This window comes from Heteronotia binoei, chromosome 10, assembly GCF_032191835.1.
Source record: "Heteronotia binoei isolate CCM8104 ecotype False Entrance Well chromosome 10, APGP_CSIRO_Hbin_v1, whole genome shotgun sequence".
Classification (NCBI taxonomy): domain Eukaryota; kingdom Metazoa; phylum Chordata; class Lepidosauria; order Squamata; family Gekkonidae; genus Heteronotia; species Heteronotia binoei.
The window spans coordinates 1,854,672-1,881,146 of record NC_083232.1 but is presented as its reverse complement, the minus strand read 5'-3'; the positions used below and the strand labels follow the sequence as shown (position 1 = coordinate 1,881,146).

The following is a 26,475-nucleotide window of genomic DNA, read 5'->3' as shown; positions in this document are numbered from 1 at the left end:
CATATAGAGGATGGGGTGGAATTGTTTTCTGTGGCTCCAGAAGGTAGGACCAGAACCAATGGGTTGAAATTAAATCAAAAGAGTTTCCGGCTCAACATTAGGAAGAACTTCCTGACCGTTAGAGCGGTTCATCAGTGGAACAGGCTGCCTCCTCGGGAGGTGGTGGGCTCTCCTTCCTTGGAGGTTTTTAAACAGAGGCTAGATGGCCATCTGACAGCAATGACGAGCCTGTGAATTTAAGGGGGAGGGGGTTGTGAATGCCCTGCATTGTGCAGTGTGCTGGACTAGTTGACCCTGGAGGTCCCTTCCAACTCTTGGATTCTATGATTAGGAAGAACTTCCTGACCGTTAGAGCAGTTCCTCAGTGGAACAGGCTTCCTTGGGAGGTGGTGGGCTCTCCTTCCTTGGAGGTTTTGAAACAGAGGCTAGATGGCCATCTGACAGCAGTGCTGATCCAGTGAATTTAGGGGGAGGTGTTTGTGAGTTTCCTGCATTGTGCAGGGGGTTGGACTAGATGACCCTGGAGGTCCCTTCCAGCTCTATGATTCTATGAAATTAAATCAAAAGAGTTTCCGGCTCAACATTAGGAAGAATTTCCTGACTGTTGAAGCTATTCCTCAGTGGAACAGGCTTCCTCCTCGGGAGGTGGGGGGCTCTCCTTCCTTGGAGGTTTTGAAACAGAGGCTAGATGGCCATCTGACAGCAATGAGGATCCTGTGAATTTAGGGGGAGGTGTTTATGGGTTTCCTGCATTGTGCAGGGGGTTGGACTAGATGACCCTGGAAGTCCCTCCCAACTCTATGATTCTATGAATTGAGCCAACAGTCCTTCCGTGTCACTTCATTCCAGCAAAGGTAGACCAGCTCTGCATTTAACTGTCAGTTATTGAGAATGTTCGACCACCTTTCTCTTTGGCGTTCTTGTGGCTTACAAACAGCTGGGGGAGGTGGGAGAGACATGCAGGAAGACCAGCATAAAACCTTTTGACACAGCGCATACAAGACGGCTGAACTGGAACCGGACAAAAACACGGGAAATTGGTAATTTGCAACTTAAGAGGAAGAAAAATATCTCAACACCTCCTAAGAGACAGTGGAACTGGCTCCGCTTGAGGGAGTCTGTCTCCCTCGGGAGGGAATTCCACATCTGGGGTGCTGTCACTAGCCCTGGCCCCCCTCACCATCTGGAGCTGCCAACTTGACTGGAAAGAGGGCATACCCGGTTTCATGGAGGTTGGAGCTGTCAGTGGCTACTAGCCATGGTGGGTATGTACTCTCCCCAGCACTAGAGGCAGAATGAGGCTTCTCCGTATTAGTTGCTGGGGGGCATAGGGGCTGCCTGGGTCTTCCTGGGTGCGGGTTGCCTAGGGGCAGTCGGTCAGCCCGAGTGAAAAGAATGCTGGACTTGATGGGCCTTGGGTCTGATCCAGTAGGGCTCTGCTTATATTTCTGTGCCCAGCCTCAGGAGACGGGCCCACAGGGAAGGGGACTTCAGAGAAGAGGCACGTTCAGGTGGGCCTTCAGTTATTCCAGTCCTGCCTTCAGCAGTTGAAATCATTCCTTTGAATTCCATCCAATGATCAGCTGGAAGGGTCTAACGAGGGAGGGAGATGGGTTAGTGCCCACCGCTGCATTCTGTGGCTGTAAACGTTGGGTTGCCAAGTCCAGGTTGGGAGATTTTGGGGGTGGAGCCTGAAGAGGAGAGCTTTTGGGATAGGGAGAGGCTTGAATTGGGTATAAATGCTGTGACGGAACCGGCCCGATTCTGCCTTCAGACCCGGTCCCGTCAACTCCCTTTTGAGTTGCCGACTCCTGAAGGGAACTGATCTTCTTCCCGCCCCCTAGGGCACGCTGCCACCACCTGCTCAATTTAGGGGTTCCTGATCGAGAGGAACAGGACTCCCAATCCCCCTTGCCAGTTCTGTGGCCTCAAGACCCTCTGCCAATCCAGCACCTGGTTATGGATAAAAATATGGAGCAGAGGTCCATCAGTGGCTATTAGCCACAGTATGTGTGTGTGTGTGTGTGTGTGTATAAATGTATACAGGCTGTGCCACTGTGTGACACAGAGTGTTGGACTGGAGGGGCCATTGGCCTGATCCAACATGGCTTCTCTTATGTGACACAGAGTGTTGGACTGGAGGGGCCATTGGCCTGATCCAACATGGCTTCTCTTATGTTCTTATGTGACGGAGAGTGTTGGACTGGAGGGGCCATTGGCCTGATCCAACAGGGCTTCTCTTCTTATGTGACACAGAGTGTTGGACTGGAGGGGCCACTGGCCTGATCCCACAGGGCTTCTCTTATGTTCTTATGTGACACAGAGTGTTGGACTGGAGGAGCCATTGGCCTGATCCAACATGGCTTCTCTTATGTGACACAGAGTGTTGGACTGAATGGGCCATTGGCCTGATCCCACAGGGCTTCTCTTATGTTCTTATGTGACACAGAGTGTTGGACTGGAGGGGCCTTTGGCCTGATCCAACATGGCTTCTCTTATGTGACACAGAGTGTTGGACTGGAGGAACCATTGGCCTGATCCAACAGGGCTTCTCTTATGTTCTTATGTGACACAGAGTGTTGGACTGGAGGGGCCACTGGCCTGATCCAACAGGGCTTCTCTTCTGTTCTTATGTGACACAGAGTGTTGGACTGGAGGGGCCTTTGGCCTGATTCAACATGGCTTCTCTTATGTGACACAGAGTGTTGGACTGGAGGAGCCGTTGGCCTGATCCAACATGGCTTCTCTTATGTTCTTATGTGACACAGAGTGTTGGACTGAATGGGCCATTGGCCTGATCCAACATGGCTTCTCTTATGTTCTTATGTGACACAGAGTGTTGGACTGGAGGGGCCTTTGGCCTGATCAAACAGGGCTTCTCTTATGTGACACAGAGTGTTGTACTGGAGGGGCCACTGGCCTGATCCCACAGGGCCTCTCTTATGTTCTTATGTGACACAGAGTGTTGGACTGGATGGGCCATTGACCTGATCCAACATGGCTTCTCTTATGTTCTTATGTGACACAGAGTGTTGGACTGGAGGGGCCATTGGCCTGATCCAACATGGCTTCTCTTATGTTCTTATGTGACGCAGAGGGTTAAGAACATAGGAGAAGCCATGTTAGATCAGGCCAATGGCCCATCCAGTCCAACACTCTGTGTCACACAGTGGCAAAAAAAATTATATATATACACACGCACACACAATGTGGCTAATAGCCACTGATGGACCTCTGCTCCATATTTTTATCTAAACCCCTCTTCAAGGTGGCTATGCTTGTGGCCGCCATCACCTCCTGTGGGAGTGAATTCCACATGTTAATCACACTTTGGGTGAAGAAGTACTTCCTTTTATCCGTTTTAACCTGTCTGCTCAGCAATTTCATCGAATGCCCACGAGTTCTTGTATTGTGAGAAAGGGAGAAAAGTACTTCTTTCTCTACTTTCTCCATCCCATGCATTATCTTGTAAACCTCTATCATGTCATCCCGCAGTCGACGTTTCTCCAAGCTAAAGAGTCCCAAGCGTTTCAACCTTTCTTCATAGGGAAAGTGCTCCAGCCCTTTAATCATTCTAGTTGCCCTTCTCTGGACTTTCTCCAATGCTATAATATCCTTTTTGAGGTGCGGCGACCAGAACTGCACACAGTACTCCAAATGAGACCGCACCATCGATTTATACAGGGGCATTATGATACTGGCTGATTTGTTTTCAATTCCCTTCCTAATAATTCCCAGCATGGCGTTGGCCTTTTTTATTGCAAACGCACACTGTCTTGACATTTTCAGTGAATTATCCACCACGACCCCAAGATCTCTCTCTTGGTCAGTCTCTGCCAGTTCACACCCCATCAGCTTGTATTTGTAGCTGGGATTCTTGGCCCCAATGTGCATTACTTTGCACTTGGCCACATTGAACCGCATCTGCCACGTTGACGCCCACTCACCCAGCCTCAACAGATCCCTTTGGAGTTCCTCACAATCCTCTCTGGTTCTCACCACCCTGAACAATTTAGTGTCATCCGCAAACTTGGCCACTTCACTGCTCACTCCCAACTCTAAATCATTTATGAACAAGTTAAAGAGGATGGGACCCAGTACCGAGCCCTGCGGCACCCCACTGCTTACCGTCCTCCACTGCGAAGACTGCCCATTTATACTCATTCTCTGCTTCCTATTAATTAGCCAGTTTTTGATCCACAAGAGGACCTGTCCTTTTACTCCATGACTCTCAAGCTTTCTAAGGAGCCTTTGATGAGGAACTTTATCAAAAGCTTTCTGGAAGTCAAGGTAAACAACATCTATCAGGTCTCCTTTGTCCACATGTTTATTCTGGGCTGGATGGGCCACTGGCCTGATCCAACATGGCTTCTCTTATGTTCTTATGACAGAGTCCAAAGGCCTTCTTTGGGAGACCCCTGGAGGATTGGCATCCTTGCCAACTGCATGCCTTCCCCCTTCCGTGGACTCCCTCTTGCAGTAGCGTGGTCTAAGGTGGTTGGGGAACCTATGTGATGGCACAGAGGGATTACCTTTTAAAAAGATAAAACATTTTTTTAAAATATACAGCTATATGCAGGCATTTTAAAATAGTGAACAGAAGAAATAAATCAAACTAGGGGAAAACGCTCCTTCTTTCCCTATTGCACAGCTTGCCCTCACTGGATGACCATACCAACTTACCAGTCTCCAAGACGCAAATGAAACTCTCCACTTTCCCGCCAAAAATTTGCCCCCTGCAGCCTTCTGGAGGGGAGGAGGAAGAGACTAGGCCGAAGCCTGGCTGCAGTTTGATGGCCTCTTCCGGCCAACTCCCAGATAACCATAGCCTAAAATGGCGTTTCTCCACAAATGCCATCGAGTCCACCTTCCAAAGAGACCATTTTCTCCACCTATTGCTTGGAGATCAGTTGTGACGCGAAGAGATCCCCAGCTGCCGCCTGTTGATTGGCAGCGCTACCGAAACAGCCCTGAACAGAATGCCAGTCTATTCAGCCGGCTGGTGCCAGTCTGACAATACTGACTTTGAAGGACCGATGGTCTGATTCAGCAGAAGACAGCTAGCGCCATGTGGGGCTCCCCAGAATGTGCAGATCCAGTCACCCAGTTGGCAGGCTTGAGCTTTGTCAAGTCTTCATGGGAAGAAGTTCCTCACATGGGGACTTCTTCCAGCAGCCCTCTGCACCACTCCACAATGGGACTGTTGAAAGCGCTGGGATTGGATGGCTTTCATAATGCTCTCAATGTCTTGAAATAAGGCATCCAAAGCACCCATTTCCAGGCTGGAGAGCCAGTTTGGTGTGGTGGTGAAGTGTGCAAGCTCTTATTTGGGAGAAGTGGGTTTGATTCCCCACTCCTCCACTTGCAGCTGCTGGAATGGCCTTGGGTCAGGCAGAGCTCTCGCAGGAGTTGTCCTTGAAAAGGCAGCTGTTGTGAGAGCTCTTTCAGCCCCCTCCCACAGAGTATCTGTTGTGGGGGGAGAAGATATAGGAGATTGTAAGCCACTCTGAGACACTGATTCAGAGAGAAGGGCAGGGTATAAATCTACAATTCTTCCAAGGAGAGCCACTTTGGTGCGGTGGTGAAGTGTGCAGGCTCTTATTTGGGAGAACTGGGTTTGATTCCCCACTCCTCCACTTACAGCTGCTGGAATGGCCTTGGGTCAGCCAGAGCTCTCGCAGGAGTTGTCCTTGAAAAGGCAGCTGTTGCGAGAGCTCTTTCAGCCCCCTCCCACAGAGTATCTGTTGTGGGGGGAGAAGATATAGGAGATTATAAGCCACTCTGAGGAATTGATTCAGAGAAGGGCGGGGTATAAATCTGCAATTCTTCTTCTAAGGAGAGCCAGTTTGGTGTGGTGGTGAAGTGTGCAGGCTCTTATTTGGGAGAAACAGGTCTGATTCCCCACTCCTCCACTTGCAGCTGCTGGAATGGCCTTGGGACAGTCATAGCTTTCGCAGTTGTCCTTGAAAGGGCAGCTGCTGTGAGAGCTCTCTCAGCCCCACCCACCTCATAGGGTGTCTGTTGTGGGGGGAGAAGATATAGAAGATTGTAAGCCACTCTGAGACACTGATTCAGAGAGAAGGGTGGGGTATAAATCTGCAGTCTTCTTCTTCAGGCTGAGGCCAGCATCTGGATGATGTGGTCAAGGGGCGGAAGGACAATTTAAGATGAATCCAGGCAAAACAGGAAACACTGGAGTAAAAAGGCAGACAATGTAGGGCGGATTATCCCAACTCCTTGGGATGAAGTTCGCCTTCAGAGTATGTCAAGTTTGGAAGTGTTGTTTAGACCCCGCTTTGAAGACCAAGAAAAAACGGTTGTGCTTGAGTGTACAGGCAAGAGGCACTCTCGACTGAGCAGAGACTACAGAATGGGATTAGATAAATTCATAGAGAACAAATCTACCAGTGGCTACAAACCATGGTGAGGGGAACCTCCACATTCAGAGGCACTAAACCTCTGCATCCCAGAGTCAGGGGGCAACATCAGCAGAAGGCCTCAGTCTCCAGGCCCTGTCAATGGCCTTCCAGAGAAACTGGATGTAAGACAGGATGCTTGACTAGATGGACCCTCACTGGTCTGACCCAGCAAGGCTCTTCTGATGTTCTTCTCAGGGGAAGGCTTTAGCCTCTCTGCCCTGTTGTTGGCCTTCCAGAGGGACTGGTTGGCCACTGTGTGAGACAGGAGGCTAGACTAGATGAACCTTCCCTGGTCTGATCCAGCAGGGCTCTTCTGATGTTCTTCTCAGGGGAAGGCCTCGGCCTCTCTGCCCTGTTGTTGGCCCTCCAGAGGAACTGGTTGGCCATTGTGTGAGACAGGAGGCTAGACTAGTTGGACCCTCCCTGACCTGACCCAACAGGGCTCTTCTGATGTTCTTCTCAGGGGAAGGCCTCGGCCTCTCTGCCCTGTTGTTGGCCCTCCAGAGGAACTGGTTGGCCACTGTGTGAGACAGGAGGCTGGACTAGATGGACCCTCACTGGTCTGACCCAGCAAGGCTCTTCTGATGTTCTACTCAGGGGAAGGCCTCGGCCTCTCTGCCCTGTTGTTGGCCCTCCAGAGGAACTCATTTGCCTCTGTGTGAGACATGAGGCTGGACTAGATGGACCCTCACTGGTCTGATCCAACAGAGCTCTTCTGATGCTCTTCTCAGGGGAAGGCCTTGGCCTCTTTGCCCTGTTGCTGACCCTCCAGAGGAACTGGCTGGCCACTGGGTGAGACAGGAGGCTGGACTAGGTGGACCCTCCCTGGTCTGACCCAGCAGGGTTCTTCTGATGTTCTTCTCAGGGGAAGGCCTCAGCCTCTCTGCCCTGTTGCTGACCCTCCAGAGGAACTCATTTGCCTCTGTGTGAGACATGAGGCTGGACTAGATGGACCCTCACTGGTCTGATCCAACAGAGCTCTTCTGATGCTCTTCTCAGGGGAAGGCCTTGGCCTCTCTGCCCTGTTGCTGACCCTCCAGAGGAACTGGCTGGCCACTGGGTGAGACAGGAGGCTGGACTAGATGGACCCTCACTGGTCTGACCCAGCAGGGCTCTTCTGAGGTTCTTATCAGGGGAAGGCCTCGGCCTCTCTGCCCTGTTGTTGGCCCTCCTGAGGAACTCATTTGCCTCTGTGTGAGACATGAGGCTGGACTAGATGGACCCTCACTGGTCTGATCCAGCAGAGCTCTTCTGATGCTCTTCTCAAGGGAAGGCCTCGGCCTCTCTGCCCTGTTGCTGACCCTCCAGAGGAACTGGCTGGCCACTTTGAGAGACAGGAGGCTGGACTACATGGAACCTCACTGGTCTGATCCAGCAGGGCTCTTCTGACGTTCTTCTCAGAGGAAGGCCTCAGCCTCTCTGCCCTGCTGTTGGCCCTCCAGAGGAACTGGCTGGCCCCTGTGTGAAACAGGAGGCTGGACTAGATGGACGCTCACTGGTCCGACCCAGCAGGGCTCTTCTGACGTTCTTACAGCCTCCCCTCTCCCTGCTAATCTTCACTTGGGGCCCCTTAACTGAGCCAGAACTAAGCCTACTTAAACCCAGCACTCAAGAATGCTTGTTTGAGGAAGACCTCAACTTGTGATAGGCTGTTTATTTCCTTAAAAGATGCTCCAAGGACTGATTCCTGCTGTTTTTGAGGGCATTTTGCCAGCCTCTCAACAAGAGAGGGATCCAGTCTTTAACACAGGGACAGACTGTGGCTCAGCCAAAGAGCCTCTGCTTGGCGTGCAAGTCCCGGGTTCGATCCCCGGCTTCTCCAGTTAAAGGATCCGGCAGGAGGTGATGGGAAAGACCTTTCCCGGCCTGAGACCCTAGCCAGCTGCTGCCAGTCTGAGACTGACTTTGAAGGCCCCGGAGCCTGATGCAGTAGAAAGCAGCTTCATGTGCCAACTCGACAAAACCCCTGAACCTGGGAGGGGTGGGAGGCTGACTGGGAACGAGGGTGGTCTGTTGCCCAGAGCAGGGAGTGCCCACAATGGGCAGCGCTGTTCCTAGAGAGCTGGGCCAGGCCTGAGCTTGTGGGAGCCAAGTCGCTGACAGGCTGCTGTGCATACTAAACTGAGGGAGGCCTCGGGCTGCTCCCCACCAGCCTTTCAAGGGCTCATTGTCTGCGGCAACAGGATTGGCTCTCGTAGCGCAAAGGGATTAGTTCCGTCCATCCGGGGGGCCCCCGAGGTGCTCGGCATCTCAATGAATGCCCAGCGAAGTTCCCAGCAGGAAGGGAAGAGGAAGGGTTGCAATGGCACTAAAAGCAAAGACGCTCGCCTGTGTGGAGGGGCTGTGGCTCAGTGGCAGAGCCTCTGCTTGGCGTGCAGAAGGTCCCAGGTTCGATCCCCCGCAGCATCTCCAGTGAATAAAGGGCCAGGCAGGAGAGGATGGGAAAGGCCTCTCTCTGCCTGAGACCCTAGAGAGCGGCTGCCAGTCTGAGGAGCCAAGACTGACTTTGATGGACCCTGAGGGGGGTCTGATTCAGTAGAAGGCAGCTTCCTGTGTGTTCATGGGTGGCTTTCCACTCAGACAGCATCCTACGCCAAGCATCTTTCTACTGAATCAGACCTCTGGTCCCGCAAGGTCAGTCTTGTCCATCCAGGGTCTCCGGGGGGTGGGAGGGGGCACTGAAATATCCACAGCCAGCCTTGGGCATAGGCTTAAACTGATTCACACTTAGCTCACCCCCCAATAAAAGTACCGGACACAGACCTCTTTTTCCTGTTTAAAAAAACCCGCATTTTTATTTCACAAAATTGGGTGGCTGTGCTGCAAGAACAAAGTTGGTTTCCCCTCCCCAACATACACACACAGGAGCCGATCGGAAGGAAAAAAGTCACCTCTTGTTCACTCGTACAGAAACGCTACCGTGTGTGAACCGTTCGCGGTACAGTGCAGGAGACAGTCAACAGTCGAGTAAAAAAACAAGGTCTCCGTCTAGAACCTTTACATTGGAAGTGGATCACGCTAAAAACAACCTGAGGATATTAAGTCTAAAAAGGACATTTTGTTTGGAATCTCAGTTCCATGCTGTTCCGAAGGTGTGGGGGGAGGGGGGGAAGGAGAAGGACGAGGGAGATGCTGGAAGGAAGTTTCCTCTCTGAGAAGGTTGGGGGGGGGAATGTGTGTGTGCTTTTGGGGGAGAAGAGAGGCAGAGTGCTCTCGCTAGTGATGGGTGAACACAAGGAAGGGATCCTCTTCCCCCACCACCCCAGGCAGCCCCACACCTGATTCTCAGAGGCCTCCCACGGGACAGCCCAGGAAGAGGGGGGACACCAGCCTGTCACTGGTTACAATGGAGCTCCAGGCAACACGACCATGACCTTTTTGGGTGCACAAGGCAAGTGAGGAGGGACTCTGGTGTCCCACTGGTGGCAGCTACCTGGCCACAGGAGGTCACGGTGTGGATGTGCGTGCTGGACCTCTCGGGTCTGGAGGGGTCCCTCTGTGGAGTTCATTACATGGTGCCCTCTGCCCACGGGGAAGACCCACAGCTGGGCCAGGTGCCATCTGGAATGGAGAAGCAGCAACAGGAGGGGCACCAGGAAAGAGAGAGAGGAGCCTCCAGAGAAAGGGGCAAAGAGCAGGAAGTGGGGCGTAATCCAGAATGTTCTTGGGGCAGTCAAGGACGCTCTCCCCCTCCCTTCCCCCATGATGCAGTGGCTGGATGTGCCTGCCCAGCCTGGGGAAGGGATGGAATGTTGTCGAAGGTAAGCAGTGGGGGTGGGATGTGCTTGTATGAGGGAAGGAGGCAAACAGAGTTCCTTGCTCAACTCCCACTGGGGGAATTCCAAAGAGGCATTGAGTACCGTTTCTTTTGCCACCCCGGGCAGCTGTCTGCAAGAGGTAGTTGGGACAGTGACCCCGCCCCCCCAGTAGCTCCAACAGAGTCTCGCATGCCAGCCCTTCCCAGCTACCTACAGGGATCTACTTGCTCGCTTGGGTTTTTTTTTAAAAAGAACACACAATGTACACTCCAAAGGAAGGGGGAAAAGGAGAACCTGAAGTGGATGCTAGCCTTCCCTGGTTTGTGGAGGGAGCAGCTGGGGAGGGGGCTACATCAACCACCTCCTCTTCCCCCTTCCATGCGTGCCACCACAGAGGGCCTCCGCCAATCAGTTCTGCTCCCCGATCAATATTTCCTCTTGCTGCCCTCAAAGGCAGGCCCAAAGGCTCAACAAGGGCTCTGAATTGGGGCCCACCTACAGAGCCTCTGGGCCTTGCGAACCAGGGGTGGTGATGGGAGAAGGGTGCCCATGCCCACCCGCTGCGACATCATCGTGCTTTGCCTCTTCCCCACCTGAAAGGGTGCCAGCTTAGCCGCGGCTTTAGCCTGGTGTGGTAGAGAGAGCCCTGAGGGGCCAAAAGGCAAAGCACCAGGAGGGAGGGAGGGAGGGAGGGAGGGAGGGAGGGAGGGAGGGAGGGAAGGAAGGAAGGAAGGAAGGAAGGAAGGAAGGAAGGAAGGAAGGAAGAAGGAAGGAAGGAAGGAAGGAAGGAAGGAAGGAAGGAAGGAAGGAAGGAAGGAAGGAAGGAAGGAAGGAAGGAAGCCTCGTGTGTGTTCCTGGCTGGGAAGGCGGGCCTGGGAGGCCACACCCACCATCTCCCCACAGCACCGGATGCAGGGAAGTCAGACCATGGAAGGGAGGAGTGAGAAAGGGAGAAAAAGGTGGTTTTGGTTGCTACTGGCACAGCATGAGCCATTCCTTGTGGCTGGACCCCGTCAGGGTGCTGTGGAGGCTGGTGGCGCTCCTGCAGGAGATGGAGGGACTCCCTCGGCCGGAGGAGGTGGCGGCTGCTGTGGCGGAGGCGGATCTGCAGAGAAAGAAAGGGGTTCAAAAGGATGGTCAAGACCCAGCTGGAGGCCCCCCAGGCCAGCACCCCCCCCAAATCCCCTGAAGGTAAATTGCCATTGATCTCAGCATCCAGGCAGCAGAATTCACTGTGTCATTTCTTGGCCTGCCCTCCCCAGCCCCAGAGAGACCTGCTGTGTGCAGGAGGCAAAAATGGTTCTGCTCGGCCTCCTCTTTTTTTCGGGAGGCTGCTGCTCTCTGGTGCAGCTTCGGTGGGCCTACCGGGTTCACTCAGTGGACTGCTGCCCTTTTGCGGCGAGCCCAGCTAGAAATGCTCTACAGATTGAACTGCTGACCACTAGGCAATGCTATCCCTGACGCAACGCCTGCCCCCTGCGTCACTAGGGGGGAAAGGAAAACGACACAAGGCCACAGAAGAGAATACCCCTCCAAGAAGCCCAGGCGGGTCAGGAATTTGAAGAAGTATGCCTCCTGTCACTGAGCAGGAAGGACTTCTGCGGAGGCAAAGCCTGCATTAATTCATCTCCCCCTTTTCTCCCCAGTTGCAGCTCAAAGGAACACGGAACATCCTTCTCCCCCCCTGTTTTCTCCCAAACCTTTGAGGCAGGGTGAGGGTCTGTGACATGCCCAAGGTCACCAAATGACTCCCCAAGGGAGAAACAGGGATTCGAACCCGGCTCCCCCAGGGTCTTCGTCCAACACGCTGGCTCTCAGAACAAAGGAAGCCTGCAGATTTCTAGGACCAGTTGAGCCCAACAGTATCCGGAAGATGTGAAGGCCACTCACACAAGCCGTTGGGAGACACCAAGGCCCCCCGGGGTCCAGCAATATTCCCTGCTGCTGGTGCTGGACCGGGCTGAGGGGTGCCGCCACCGCTGCTGTTAGCCGCTCCTGCCTGCATCATCCGGCCGGGCATGGGTTGCCCGGGAACCATGGAGCCGGACCCGAGGATCTGACCTGCAGAAGGGGAAGGGAAAACAGGCCCTGAAATGAATGTGGAAACGACTGGCCACAGAGCCAGCCACAGTGGAGACTCCAGAGAGGAAGCAGGTGGGGTGAGTCCCAGGGGCCCCAATTCAGCTTGCCTGGGAAGTCATAAGAACATAAGAACATAAGAGAAGCCATGTTAGATCAGGCCAATGGCCCATCCAGTCCAGCTGGCTTTCATTTGCCACACGAGTTCCAGGCACAAAGGGGCACCAATGGAAACCAGGGAGTAAGGCAGGCTTATGTATGTTTTCCATCAATCCATGAAACAACTGCCAGTCCTCTACATCCTCGTGGACAAGGAAGACTCATTTGACATTTCTGGACCAAGAAGAAGAAGAATTGCAGATTTATACCCCGCCCTTCTCTCTGAATCAGAGACTCAGAGCGGCTCACAATCTCCTATGGTCTTCTCCCCTCACGGGTGGGTGGGGCCGAGAGGGCTCTCCCAGCAGCTGCCCTTTCAAGAACAACTCCTCCAAGAGCTATGGCTGACCCAAGGCCATTCCAGCAGGTGAAAGTGGAGGAGTGGTGAATCAAACCCGGTTCTCCCAGATAAGAGTCCGCACACTTCATCACTACACCAAACTGGCTCTCTATTAGAGCTCTGGCTGACCCAAGGCCATTCCAGCAGGTGCAAGTGGAGGAGTGGGGAATCAAACCCGGTTCTCCCAGATAAGAGTCCGCGCACTTAAGCACTGCACCCAACTGGCTCTCTATTAGAGCTCTGGCTGACCCAAGGCCATTCCAACTGGGGGAGGCAGACACAAAAGGCAGGCCCTGAACCAAGAGCTTTGTTTTGAGGGCTGAGAACAGGCCAGGGGGGTTGGGGGGCTGCAGTTACGGAGTCTAGTTAAGCCTGGGATCCCCAACATGTTGAGCCAGCATCTGACACCGGGGATGGGTGCACAACCACAAAATGTCTGTTGCAGGAAGCGGGGCCAGTCACCAAGTTGTCAGGAAGTGAGGGGATGCCTAACTCCGACTGGAGCTCTTCAGCATTTCAAGCAAAAGCTCTCTATGTAGCAGCAGGATGCTTTTTTAAAATGGACACAACTGTTTTGAAATATTTTTTGGCATCCACCCAGATATGCCTCTCTCTCTCTCGCTAGCCAAGAAACACTCCTCTAGCATAATCTATATGATCTCCACTGGCCAATCAGAAGCTCTGCTGGCCTCACCTGGCCTCACCCACTTTCTAAAAAAAAACCTTGGGAGGCCCCAGGAAACATCTCTGCAGAGGCAACGTGGTGCACCCAAGGGACCCCCCTCTTTAAGCTAGGATCCTCCTAGCTAGCCCCAGGCCATGATGGGAAACACTGAGGGGGCAAGCCTGCTTTCAGCCCCCCTCCCCCCCTCGCTCTAAGCCAAGGAATCCCATGCAGCAGATGCAGGATGGCTGAAGTGAGAACAGACACCAAGGAATTCCCCAGCTGAGCAACAGCCTGCCAAGATACTGACTGCCAGCCCTAACACCCACTTACAGTCTGCTGCCTGTCGGTTTTATCACCAGCTCCTCAGCGTTTGCCTCCACGACTGCCTTCCTTCCTTCCTTCAAACGCCCGAACCTATCTACGGACCAGACCAGCAGCTCGACAGAGACCTCCTCCTACCTGGGGTGGAGCAAAGACGCCATCTTTCCAGCCAGTGACTCTCTCAGCTCCATTTATGAACATATACAAAGCTGCCTGATACTGAATCTGACCCTTGGTCCATCCAAGTCAGTTTTGTCTACTCAGACTGGCAGTGGCTCTCCAGAGACTCAAGCTGAGGTTTTTCACACCTATTTGCCTGGACCCCTTTTTAGTTGGAGATGCCACGGATTGAACCTGGGACCTTCTGCTTCCCAAGCAGATGCTCTTCCACTGAGCCACCGTCCCTCCCTCCAGAACTGTCTACTCAGATGGGCAGCGGCTCTCCAGGGTCTCAAGCTGAGGTTTTTCACACCTACTTGTCTGGACCCTTTTTGGTTGGAGATGCCAGGGATTGAACCTGGGACCTTCTGCTCCCCAAGCAGATGCTCTACCACCGAGCCACAGCCCCATTCATGGCTCTCCATGGTCTCAAGTGGAGGTTTTCCACACCTATTTGCCTGGACCCTTTTTAGTTGGAGATGCCGGGGATTGAACCTGGGACCTTCTGCTTACCAAGCAGATGCTCTACCACTGAGCCACCGTCCCTCCCTTAAAGTTGCCTTCGTTCCTTCTGAACATATGAAGCTGCCTTATACTGAATCAGACCCTCTTTGGTCCATCAAAGTCAGTCTTGTCTACTCAGACTGGGACCTTCTGCTTCCCAAGCAGATGCTCTGCCACTGAGCCACCATCCCTCCCCTAATCTGAGCTGGGCTGGTGGCCCCTGGAGCCAGAACCCAGGGTAGCATCTGCACGGAGCCCATAAAGAAAGCAGGGGGCAGAGGCAGAAAGGCCTCTTCCTAGTGGCAGGAGGCACCTTCATGCCCTGTGACCCTTAAGGAAAGGGTTTCCCAGGTGATCTCCCCCTGGCATGGAGCAAACGGACCGGCTTCACCTTTCTGGCTTCCGCTGCTTCTTCCAGACCAGGGGTGGCCAAACTGTGGCTCGGGAGCCACATGTGGCTCTTTCATACATATTGTGAGTCTCTTGAAGCTCCCACTACCCCATCTGCTGGCTTGAAGAAGGCACCTCTCTTTAAATCACTTCTCCAAGACAGCCAGCACGGGGAATGCATTTGAAGTTGCTTTCCTTCCATCTCCCCCCCCAAAAAAAATCTTTTTGTCTCCCTCCCTTCTGGCTCTCAAACATTTGACATTCATGTCTTGTGGCTCTCAAACAGCCGAAGTTTGTGGCTCTGATGTTAAGCAAGTTTGGCCACCCCTGCTCCAGACTAAGTCACGGGAGGCTTCAAAAGGGCTCTTGACCTTTCTGGGCTAGAAGAGTCCCCCCACTGCTCCACCAGCACCGTCTCCCTCATGCACTTAAATGGAATGGATACTTGGCACTTTCTAACCCAAGAGCCAGTCAACCCCTACCTGGGGGGTAGGGAGGGGTTTTTGTGCTGCAACAAGAGAGCAGATATCCTTCATGGCTGGCAGCCATCAATAGCTCCATGACTTCGTCTACTCCCCATTCAAAGCCTCCTAAGCTGGCAGCCATGGCCACATCCTGTACCAGAGAGTTCCACAAGCTAATCATGCACTGTGTGCAGCAGTGCTTCCTTCTCGATCTTCTGCGGTGCTCACTACTCCTCCCAATTTGGTGTCATCAGGAAATTTAATGAGGAGCCCCCTCTACCCTCCCTCTCATCCAGATCACTTATAAAAACACTGACGAGTAACAGGCCCAGAACTGAGCACCCCACTGGATACCTCACTCCAATCAGAAAGCCGGTTTGGTGTAGTGGTTAACGGTGCGGACTCTTATCTGGGAGAAGCGGGTTTGATTCCCCACTCCTCCACTTGCAGCTGCTGGAATAGCCTTGGGTCAGCCATAGCTCTGGCAGAGGTTGTCCTTGAAAGGGCAGCTGCTGTGAGAGCCCTCTCAGCCCCACCCATTTCACAGGGTGTCTGTTGTGGGGGGAGAAGATATGGGAGATTGTAAGCCGCTCTGAGTCTCTGATTCAGAGAGAAGGGCAGGGTATAAATCTGCAGTCAGTCATTGTCATTATCTGGGGGATGTATGGAAGGAGTAGAGGCAACTGATACCACCAACGGAAGAATTTGTTTTTAGACTGTTCTATTATTTTTAGATTGTTGTTTTGTTTTATTAGGTGGCTCTGATTTTAACCTTGTATTTAATTTAATTAAATTTTTAGATTTATATCCTGCCCTATCCCACAAGCAGGCTCAGGGCGGATCACAACAATAAAACAACAATTAAAAACAATACCATAAAAGCAGAGAATACGCAACATGAGCAGCACAGCAAACAGTCCTACAAACATAGGCAGTAAACAGCATGCGGCTGATGACTGATAGTATAACATAAAGGGAAGTGATGAACATACATATGAACATATGAAGCTGCCTTATACTGAATCAGACCCTTGGTCCATCAAAGTCAGTATTGTCTTCTCAGACTGGCAGCGGCTCTCCAGGGTCTCCAGCTGAGGTTTTTCATGCCTATTTGCCTGGACCCTTTTTTGGAGATGCCAGGGATTGAACCTGGGACCTTCTGCTTCCTAAGCAGATGCTCTACCACTGAGCCAGTTTCCCTCTCCTGCTCTCCAGGGTCTCAAGCTGAGGTTTTTCATGCCTACTTGCCTGGACCCGTTTTAGTTGGAGATGCCGGGGATTGAACCTGGGACCTTCTGCTTCCCAAACAGATGCTCTACCACTGAGCCACTGTCCCTCTCCTGCTCTCCAGGGTCTCAAGTTCAGGTTTTCCACACCTATTTGCCTGGATCCTTTTTATTTGAAGATGTTGGGGATTGAATTTGGAACCTTCTGCTTACCAAGCAGAGGCTCTATCACTGAGCCACCGTCCCTCCCACATATGAAGCTGCCTTCTACTGAACCAGACCCTCAGTCCATCAAAGTCAGTATTGCCTACTCAGACTGGCAGCGGCTCTCCAGGGTCTCAAGCTGAGGTTTTTCACATCTATTTGCCTGGACCCTTTTTTGGAGATGCCAGGGATTGAACCTGGGACCTTCTGCTTCCTAAGCAGATGCTCTACCACTGAGCCAGTTTCCCTCTCCTGCTCTCCAGGGTCTCAAGCTGAGGTTTTTCATGCCTACTTGCCTGGACCCTTTTTAGTTGAAGATGCCAGGGATTGAACCTGGGACCTTCTGCTTCCCAAACAGATGCTCTACCACTGAGCCACTGTCCCTCTCCTGCTCTCCAGGGTCTCAAGTTCAGGTTTTCCACACCTATTTGCCTGGATCCTTTTTATTTGAAGATGTTGGGGATTGAATTTGGAACCTTCTGCTTACCAAGCAGAGGCTCTATCACTGAGCCACCGTCCCTCCCACATATGAAGCTGCCTTTTACTGAACCAGACCCTCAGTCCATCAAAGTCAGTATTGCCTACTCAGACTGGCAGCGGCTCTCCAGGGTCTCAAGCTGAGGTTTTTCACATCTATTTGCCTGGACCCTTTTTAGTTGGAGATGCCGGGGATTGAACCTGGGACCTTCTGATTACCAAGCAGATGCTCCACCACTGAGCCACTGTCCCTCTGTAACGTCAGTATTGTCAGACTGGCAGTGGCTCTCCAGGGTCTCAAGCTGAGGTTTTTCACGCCTACTTGCCTGGACCCTTTTTAGTTGGAGATGCCAGTGGGGATTGAACCTGGGATCTTCTGCTTCCCAAGCAGATGCTCTACCACTGAGCCACTGTCCCTCCCTCCTTTGATGACTTTCAAAGGACACCCGCTGGCTCAATCAAAACCCTGGTGGAAGAGCTCCGTCTCACAGGCCCTGCGAAATCTTGCTAAGTCCTGCAGGGCCCTAATCTCCAGTGGGAACTCATTCCACCAGGTGGGGGCCTGGACCAAAAAGGCCCTGGCCCTCGTTGAAGCCAGCCCGACGTCCTTATTTATGATTGTTGTTACCTGGTCAGAGCCCGTTTGGGAAAGGGTGGGCTATAAACAGAATATAATAAATAAATAAATAATAAAATGCCACTGGCAACTACTCTTTGGGTGTGGTTCTCCAACCAGTTCCCGATCCACTAAACTACCCTAGAGTCCAGCTCACAGTCCTCCATGGCACCTCATGGCAAACCATGTCAAAAAGCTTTACTTTGAAATCCAGATAGACATCAAAAGCGTGCCTGTGATCCAGTAAGCTGGTCACTTGATCGAAGAAGAAGATGATATTGGATTTATATCCCGCCCTCCACACCGAGGAGTCTCAGAGTGGCTCACAATCTCCTTTCCTTTCCTCCCCCACAACAGACACCCTGTGAAGTAGATGAAGATATTGGATTTATATCCCGCCCTCCACTCCGAAGAGTCTCAGAGCGGCTCACAATCTCCTTTCTCTTCCTCCCCCACAGCAGACACCCTGTGAGGTAGATGAAGATATTGGATTTATATCCCGCCCTCCACTCCGAAGAGTCTCAGAGCGGCTCACAATCTCCTTTCCCTTCCTCCCCCACAACAGACACCCTGTGAGGTAGATGAAGATATTGGATTTATATCCCCCCCTCCACTCCGAAGAGTCTCAGAGCAGCTCACAATCTCCTTTCCCTTCCTCCCCCACAACAGACACCCTGTGAGGTAGATGAAGATATTGGATTTATATCCCGCCCTCCACTCCGAAGAGTCTCAGAGCGGCTCACAATCTCCTTTACCTTCCTCCCCCACAACAGACACCCTGTGAGGTAGATGAAGATATTGGATTTATATCCCGCCCTCCACTCCGAAGAGTCTCAGAGCGGCTCACAATCTCCTTTCCCTTCCTCCCCCACAACAGACACCCTGTGAGGTAGATGAAGATATTGGATTTATATCCCCCCCTCCACTCCGAAGAGTCTCAGAGCAGCTCACAATCTCCTTTCCCTTCCTCCCCCACAACAGACACCCTGTGAGGTAGATGAAGATATTGGATTTATATCCCGCCCTCCACTCCGAAGAGTCTCAGAGCGGCTCACAATCTCCTTTACCTTCCTCCCCCACAACAGACACCCTGTGAGGTAGATGAAGATATTGGATTTATATCCCGCCCTCCACTCCGAAGAGTCTCAGAGCGGCTCACAATCTCCTTTCCCTTCCTCCCCCACAACAGACACCCTGTGAGGTAGATGAAGATATTGGATTTATATCCCCCCCTCCACTCCGAAGAGTCTCAGAGCAGCTCACAATCTCCTTTCCCTTCCTCCCCCACAACAGACACCCTGTGAGGTAGATGAAGATATTGGATTTATATCCCGCCCTCCACTCCGAAGAGTCTCAGAGCGGCTCACAATCTCCTTTCCCTTCCTCCCCCACAACAGACACCCTGTGAGGTAGATGAAGATATTGGATTTATATCCCGCCCTCCACTCCGAAGAGTCTCAGAGCGGCTCACAATCTCCTTCCCCTTCCTCCCCCACAACAGACACCCTGTGAGGTGGGTGGGGCTGGAGAGGGCTTTCCCAGCAGCTGCCCTTTCAAGGACAACTTCTGCCAGAGCTATGCTGACCCAAGGCCATTCCAGCAGCTGCAAGTGGAGGAGCGGGGAATCAAACCCAGTTCTCCCAGATAAGAGTCTGCACACTTAACCACTACACCAAACTGGCTCTCCAAGAAAGAAACAAGGTTAGACTAGCCCAGGGGTAGGGAACTTTGTCTCTCCAGATGTTTTTTGCCTACAACTCCCATCATCTCCAGCCAGCATGGCCAATGGCTGGGGCTGATGGGAGTTGTAGGCAAAAAAAAAAAACATCTGGAGAGCCAACGTTCCCTACCCCTGGCCTAGCCGGACCTGCTGAGGACAAATCCACGCTGTCTTTCCCGTATCACCAAAATGTCCTTCAGATGCCCTTTAAGATCTGGTCCAGCGTCTTACCTGGGACAGAATGCTTGGCCTAAGGTCCCCACCACCTTCACCCCATCTACCAACTCTCGCCTCTTGGTCAATATTAAGTCGAGCGCAGCCAAACACCTCACAGCTTCCTCCACCATTTGAAAAAGGCAGATGTTGGCCAGGCAGGTCAAGCAGCTGTGTGACTCTGGATGCTTAGCAGAGGGAAGCTGAAGACACCCAGAACCAGTATTCCCTCTAAGCTGCGTGAGTGTGAGCTGGCTCACAGCTTTTTAGCCTCCGGCTCACACATTTTGGTCTTAGCTCAGGAAGGCTGGCCCCGGAGCAAACTAATGTATGTAGCAGCTCACAAAGTAAAATTTTTGCTCGCAAGACTCCAGGGAGGGAACACAGCATAATTACAAGATCTCTGTTGCTTGGATACCCTGTCACCTCCTCACCCTGCTCAGGCTGCCTGTAGCCGGCTCAAGCCACAACTTCTCACTGGGCTCTCTCTTACCGGTCTCCTCCTCCAGTAACCCTCTCCTCCTCACCTACAGTGCCACTCCACTTCCACTTCGATCCTGACCACCTTTTCAAACTGTTTCCAAAGAAACAACCGTGTCAAAAACAACTGATTGAACTCAGGTGGGCTCTCTTTCCTTGGAGGTTTTGAAACAGAGGCCAGATGGCCATCTGACAGCAATGAAGATCCTGTGGATTTAGGGGGAGGTGTTTGTGAGTTTAGAGCGGTTCCTCAGTGGAACAGGCTTCCTCCTTGGGAGGTGCTGGGCTCTCCTTCCTTGGAGGTTTTTAAACAGAGGCTAGATGGCCATCTGACAGCAATGCAGATCCTGTGAATTTAGGGGGAGGGGTTTGTGAGTTTCCTGCATTGTGCAGGGGGTTGGACTAGATGACCCTGGAGGTCCCTTCCAGCTCTATGTTTAGCCTGGAGAGGAGGCGGCTGAGAGGTGATATGATCACCATCTTCAAGTACTTACAGGCTTCCTCCTCAGGAGGTGGTGGGCTCTCCTTCCTTGGAGGTTTTTAAACAGAGGCTAGATGGCCCTCTGACAGCAGTGAGCATCCTGTGAATTTAGGGGGAGGGTTTGTGAGTTTCCTGCATGACTCTGGAGATCCCCTCTAACTCTATGATTCTGTGAACTAACAAAATAAAGCATGACGAAATTCCTTTAAAAAAAAAAAAGTACTTCCTGATGTGGTGTCCTGTCCCGAACCTACAACCCTTCAGCTTCAGTGGAGGAAGCTTGTGGCGGCTTCAGAGTTACCTTCTGCAGGCTTCATGGAGGGAGAAGGACACGGAAGCCTAGTGGGACCTTTAAGACTTAGAGGATTGATTGTACTGACTGGGGTATGTCATGAAAATGCCAGCCTTTCTGCTACCTGTTGCTGGCTCCCCTCCTGCAACCATCTCGGTTTGAGAAGGAAGGAGCGATGTCCCCCCCTCCCTTCTTCCTCCTCCTCCTCCTGCACAGCAGCGGCTGCTGCTGCTCCTGACGCAGGGATTGGAATTCTGCGAACACCTTCAGAGTGGCAGCCACTCCTCACGGCAGCTCCGTGGATGCTCAGCTCTCCAATTTGCATGATTTATTCCAAGTGCAAGTCATGGACTCTGGGCTTTGCCCTTCAATGCAGAAATCTTAGAAACCCTTCCTTTCTCTCATTTCCACACAAGACAAAAAACAGTGGTGCTTTTTTCAGCAAAGATGACCTAAAAATGTCCAAGCGCAGCCTGGGTAGATGTTCCGAGGAGGATTTTTGCAACGGGGAGGTGGGGGAGCGAAGCCCCCCCCCTTATCCCTCCGTGAGCACGCAACCCAGGCATTTCCATCACTCCCAGACAGTGCAGCTCTGCAAGGGGCCCAGCTGCATTTCCTCTCAAACGAGAGCTGCTTCCACTCCGGCAGCTGGGGAAGGGAGTGCAGCTCAGCTCGTTGCACCTCCAAGTCTAAGGGAGAAATGGGCCGCAAGAGACTGACCCAAATGTACTGAAAACAAGCAAATGTCCTCCAGGGCTTGAGTCTTTGTCTAGGGGAAGGCGAGGGCAGAAACAGAAACCTCAGTTCAGAAGAGCCCACCTGTCGAGTTCAGCTGGAAGTCACCCAGCCTGGGTCCCAACCCACAACAGGCAGCACAGGCAGCCAAGCGTCCCCTGAGCCAGAGCAGCAAAAACACAACTCCAGGCACTCCCTCTCACTTCTGTGATGTCTGGGGAGGAGACGTCAAAGGCCGGCTCCGTCAGGCCAACAGCAGCCCATCTGAACTCAAGTCACAGAGGGCAGTGTCGCCAGAAATCATGCGAGGAAGAAAAGGAAGCTCAGTATCCAAAAGATGCTTCCGTCACCATCTCGCGATCCGCTGAGTAGTATGTTGTAGTCATTTACGGAAGAAGAAGAACTGTAGATTTATACCCCGCCCTTCTCTCTGAATCAGAGACTCAGAGGCGCTTACAATCTCCCATATCTTCTCCCCCCCACAACAGAGACCCTGTGAGGTGGGTGAGGCTGAGAGAGCTCTCACAGCTGCTGCCCTTTCAAGGACAACTCCTATGAGAGCTATGGCTGACCCAAGGCCATTCCAGCAGCTGCAAGAGGAGGAGTGGGGAATCAAACCCCGTTCTCCCAGATTCCACACACTTAACCATTACACCAAACAGAAAACATTTCTATGCTGCCTTCCCAACCAATTAAGAGCCCTCAAGGCGGCAGACAAGCAGAAAGACACTGAACATCCCACATTAAAACAGTGCAGTCGCAAATGCACAAAACCAGCAATGAAAAACAAAGCAGGAGTGTTACTATATGAACCTATGAAGCTGCCTTCTACTGAATCAGACCACCCTCGGTCCATCAAAGTCAGTCTTGTCTACTCAGACTGGCAGCCTCCAGGGTCTCCAGCTGAGGTTTTTCACACCTACTTGTCTGGACCCTTTTTAGTTGGAGATGCTGGGGATTGAACCTGGGGCCTTCTGCTTGCCAAGCAGATGCTCTGCCACTGAGCCACAGCCCCATTCATGGCTCTCCAGGGTCTCAAGCTGAGGTTTTTCATGCCTACTTGCCTGGACCCTTTTGAATTGGAGATGCCAGGGATTGAACCTGGGACCTTCTGCTTACCAAGCAGATGCTCTGCCACAGAGCCACAGCCCCGTTTATGGCTCTCCAGGGTCTTAAGCTGAGGTTTTTCACGCCTACTTGTCTGGACCCTTTTTAGTTGGAGATGCCGGGGATTGAACCTGGGACCTTCTGCTTCCCAAGCAGATGCTCTGCCACTGAGCCACAGCCCCGTTTATGGCTCTCCAGGGTCTCAAGCTGAGGTTTTTCACGCCTACTTGCCGGAACCCTTTTTAGTTGGAGATATCAGGGATAGAACCTGGGACCTCCTGCTTACCAAGCAGATGCTCTACCACTGAGCCATAGCCCCATTCATGGCTCTCCAGGGTCTTAAGCTGAGGTTTTTCATGCCTATTTGCCCGGACCCTTTTTAGTTGGTGATGCCGGGGATTGAACCTGGGACCTCTTGCTTACCAAGCAGATGCTCTACCACTGAGCCACCGTCCCTCCCCAACATATATGAGCATATGAAGCTGCCTTCTACTGAACCAGACCCTTTTTGGTCCATCAAAATCAGTCTTGTCTACTCAGACTGGCAGCAGCTCTCCAGGGTCTCCAGCTGAGGTCTTTCACACCTACTTGCCTGGACCCCTTTTTAGTTGGTGATGCCGGGGATTGAACCTGGGACCTCTTGCTTACCAAGCAGATGCTCTACCACTGAGCCACCGTCCCTCCCCAACATATATGAGCATATGAAGCTGCCTTCTACTGAACCAGACCCTTTTTGGTCCATCAAAATCAGTCTTGTCTACTCAGACTGGCAGCAGCTCTCCAGGGTCTCCAGCTGAGGTCTTTCATGCCTATTTGCCTGGACCCTTTTGAGTTGGAGATGCCGGGGATTGAACCTGGCACCTTGCGCTTACCAAGCAGAGGCTCTACCACTGAGCCACCGTCCCTCCCACTGTCCTACTAGGGGAACAGTCTCCCCCTGAGGCCGAGGCCTTCCCCTGATGCTGCCTCCTGCCTCTGCATTTGGAGGTTCCCTTTAAGCACCAAGGGAACCTCAGCCGAAAGGGAAAAGGAAGCGGAGATCGAAGGGCGGGGGGAACGGGCTCTGAACGACAGCTTAGCCTGTGTGTAATTCCAGCTGCCGGCTCCAGGTGGGAGACTGCAAGCAGAAAGGATTCACCACCTCGTCCCTTCTGCAAAGCGGGCTGTGTGTGCTGCAGACCAATGAAGTGAGCACCTGTAGGCTTCCCTGAATCCTCCCTCTTGCACGGATGCAATTTGCAGAGCTGGAAATGCAGCTCAGCTCTCCCTTGAGAACACAAAGGGCACAGAATCAGTTTCCCTGCTCAGCTACAGGAGTGTCTTTGCTTTCCCTGTAGAAGTAATAAGCAGGCGCCTTTTGCATAAGCCTGAGATGCAGACTGTTGCTGTGTGTTAAGAACTGGAGGCGTGGCTGGACTAGACGGCTGGGGAAGATGCAACAGCAAAAGGCACAGGAATCTACGGGAAGCTCAGACTGCCAGCTTTGAAGCTCCAGATATCATCTGAAAGAAGGGCACCCAGAGCCAGTTTGGTGTAGTGGTTAAGTGTGCGGACTCTTATCTGGGAGAACCGGGTTTCCCTCTCTGTGTCACTTGGGCCTCTCCCTGGCAGTATGTTAGCAGCAGCCAGCTTCAGAAGTCATCTTTGGAAACCCACTGTCTGTTCCCTGAAACCCAGCACACTCCACAAGGCGGATTGGCCAGGAAATGTCCTTCTTTGTCCTGAAACTGATGAGATGGTTTCCCATCTTCCCTGGGAGATCTCACGTTTCTATTGAGCTGGAGGTTTTCTAAGCTGAATGGAGACACCCACGGCAGTAACAGAGGACTGCAAATGAGCCATCCACTGAATTTAGCTAAGCTGGGCTTTTGGGGAAAAGATGACGACGACGACTGCAGATTTATACCCCGCCCTTCTCTCTGAACCAGAGACTCAGAGCAGCTTACAATCTCCTATATCTTCTCCCCCCACAACAACCCTGTGAGGTGAAAGGGCTCTCACAGCAGCTGCCCTTTCAAGGACGACTCTGCCAGAGCTATGGCTAACCCGAGGCCATTCCAAGGAAGATGACTGCATAGTCCACCTAAGGTGTTCCGGTCACCAAGAGGTCCTTGCAGCTGGGACTCTGGCCAGAAGAACCACCTGGGCTCAAACCTGCTGAGCTGAACGTAAGACTGCCAATACTGGTTTTGGAGACTCCTGCAGTATTGGGGTTTTGATGGCGAGAGATGAACAGAAGTAGTTTGCTACTGCCTGCTCTCAGCAAAGGGACCCTCGGCTTCCTTGGTGGTCTCTCATCCAGAGCTTTCTTTTTTTGTGTGTTTTAACAATTTATTAATAACATATGGTTACAATATTTAATTGTCTCTTTTCTATACTAACCCATATGATATTTCAACCCCCCCTTCCTCCAATATTTGAGTTCCCCGAAGTTATAAATTTAAATTCAATTATAAAGGTACCGCTAACCAATCAAAGTTCAATATTTTTCTTTTCCCATTAATACTAAAAAATTGTCCAATGTCTTTTTACATTCCACTCTTTCTCCATATATCCTTTAAATTTCTTCCACTCCTTTTTGAATATATCTAAATCACAGTCTCTTAAAGTTTCAGTTAATTTGTCCATCTCACTCCAAGATAAAACTTTCACAATCCAATCCCATTTCTCTGGTATTTTTCCCTGTTTCCACAGCTGCGCATACAATGTCCTAGCAGCTGAGAGCAAGTACCAAATTAAAGTCCTGTCTTCCTTTGGAAATTTTTCTAATTGTAATCCAAGCAAAAAAGTCTCTGCATCTTTCTTTCTTTTTTTTAAGCAGGAACCCTTTGCATATTAGACCACAACCTTCTGATGTAGCCAATCCTCCTGGAGCTTCCAGTAGGACCTGTAAGAAGAGCCCTGGAAGCTTTTGGATGATTGGCTACATCAGTGGGATGTAACTTAACATGCATAGGAGTTCCTGCTACAAACTCCACCCCACCCTCTCATCCAAGTCCTAACCAAGACTGACCCTGCATAACTTCTAAGATCTAACGAGATCAGGCTCACCTGGGCCAGCGAGGTCTCCGCACCTTAGCACAGCATGCCTATAATCTGTTTGCTTGGGAGGTGTCAGGCTACTGCAAGAGAACGGCTTGCAAAGCACTCCTCCGCAAGGGGAAGGGGAGGCATAGCCAAACCCTGAAACTTGAAAACAGGAGAAGTGGAGGGGTGTGTGCAGAAGCGCTAATTGATAAACTAAATACACAGACATCCTTTCACTGAATTCATATATCGCTAATGGTGAGCTGATACCTTTAACTAGGTGGTTTTAAAAATACCCCGTGGCACAGAGTGTTAAAGCTGCAGTACTGCAGTCCTAAGCTCTGCTCACGACCTGAGTTCGATCCTTGGTGGAAACTGGGTTTTCAGGTAGCCGGCTCGAGGTTGACTCAGCCTTCCATCCTTCCGAGGTTGGTACAATGAGTCCCCAGCTTGCTGGGGGGAAAGCGTAGATGATTGGGGAAGGCAATGGCAAACCACCCCATAAAAAAGTCTGCCATGAAAACGTTGCGAAAGCGACGTCACCCCAGAGTCGGAAACGACTGGAGCTTGCACAGGGGACCTTTCCTTTCCTTTTTCCTTTAAAAATGCACTGAAACAAAGAAGCTTCATGGGGTTG

The 26,475-nt window shown here is 51.9% G+C and overlaps 2 protein-coding genes and 2 non-coding genes across 4 annotated transcripts in view; all 4 read right to left on the bottom strand.

The window, feature by feature from the left end:
* Positions 1-10,746, bottom strand: part of CSPG5 (chondroitin sulfate proteoglycan 5) — a 53,272-nt gene extending 42,526 nt beyond the window's left edge. Inside the window, exon 1 of the mRNA XM_060248244.1 lies at positions 10,677-10,746. Within this exon, the coding sequence (XP_060104227.1) occupies positions 10,677-10,746 (70 nt within the window). The remainder of the gene's footprint in view (positions 1-10,676) is intronic.
* Positions 10,747-11,123: 377 nt separating this feature from the next.
* Positions 11,124-26,475, bottom strand: part of SMARCC1 (SWI/SNF related, matrix associated, actin dependent regulator of chromatin subfamily c member 1) — a 165,434-nt gene continuing 150,082 nt past the window's right edge. The window contains exons 28-29 of the mRNA XM_060248243.1: positions 12,068-12,238; positions 11,124-11,282 (exon numbers count right to left, since the gene is read on the bottom strand). Coding sequence (XP_060104226.1) covers positions 11,191-11,282; positions 12,068-12,238 — 263 coding nt within the window. The 3' untranslated portion in view covers positions 11,124-11,190. The remainder of the gene's footprint in view (positions 11,283-12,067; positions 12,239-26,475) is intronic.
* On the bottom strand, positions 16,389-16,459 carry TRNAP-AGG (transfer RNA proline (anticodon AGG)). The gene has a single exon. It is a non-coding gene; the product is annotated as a tRNA-Pro (tRNA).
* Positions 16,867-16,937, bottom strand: TRNAP-AGG (transfer RNA proline (anticodon AGG)). Its single transcript has one exon. It is a non-coding gene; the product is annotated as a tRNA-Pro (tRNA).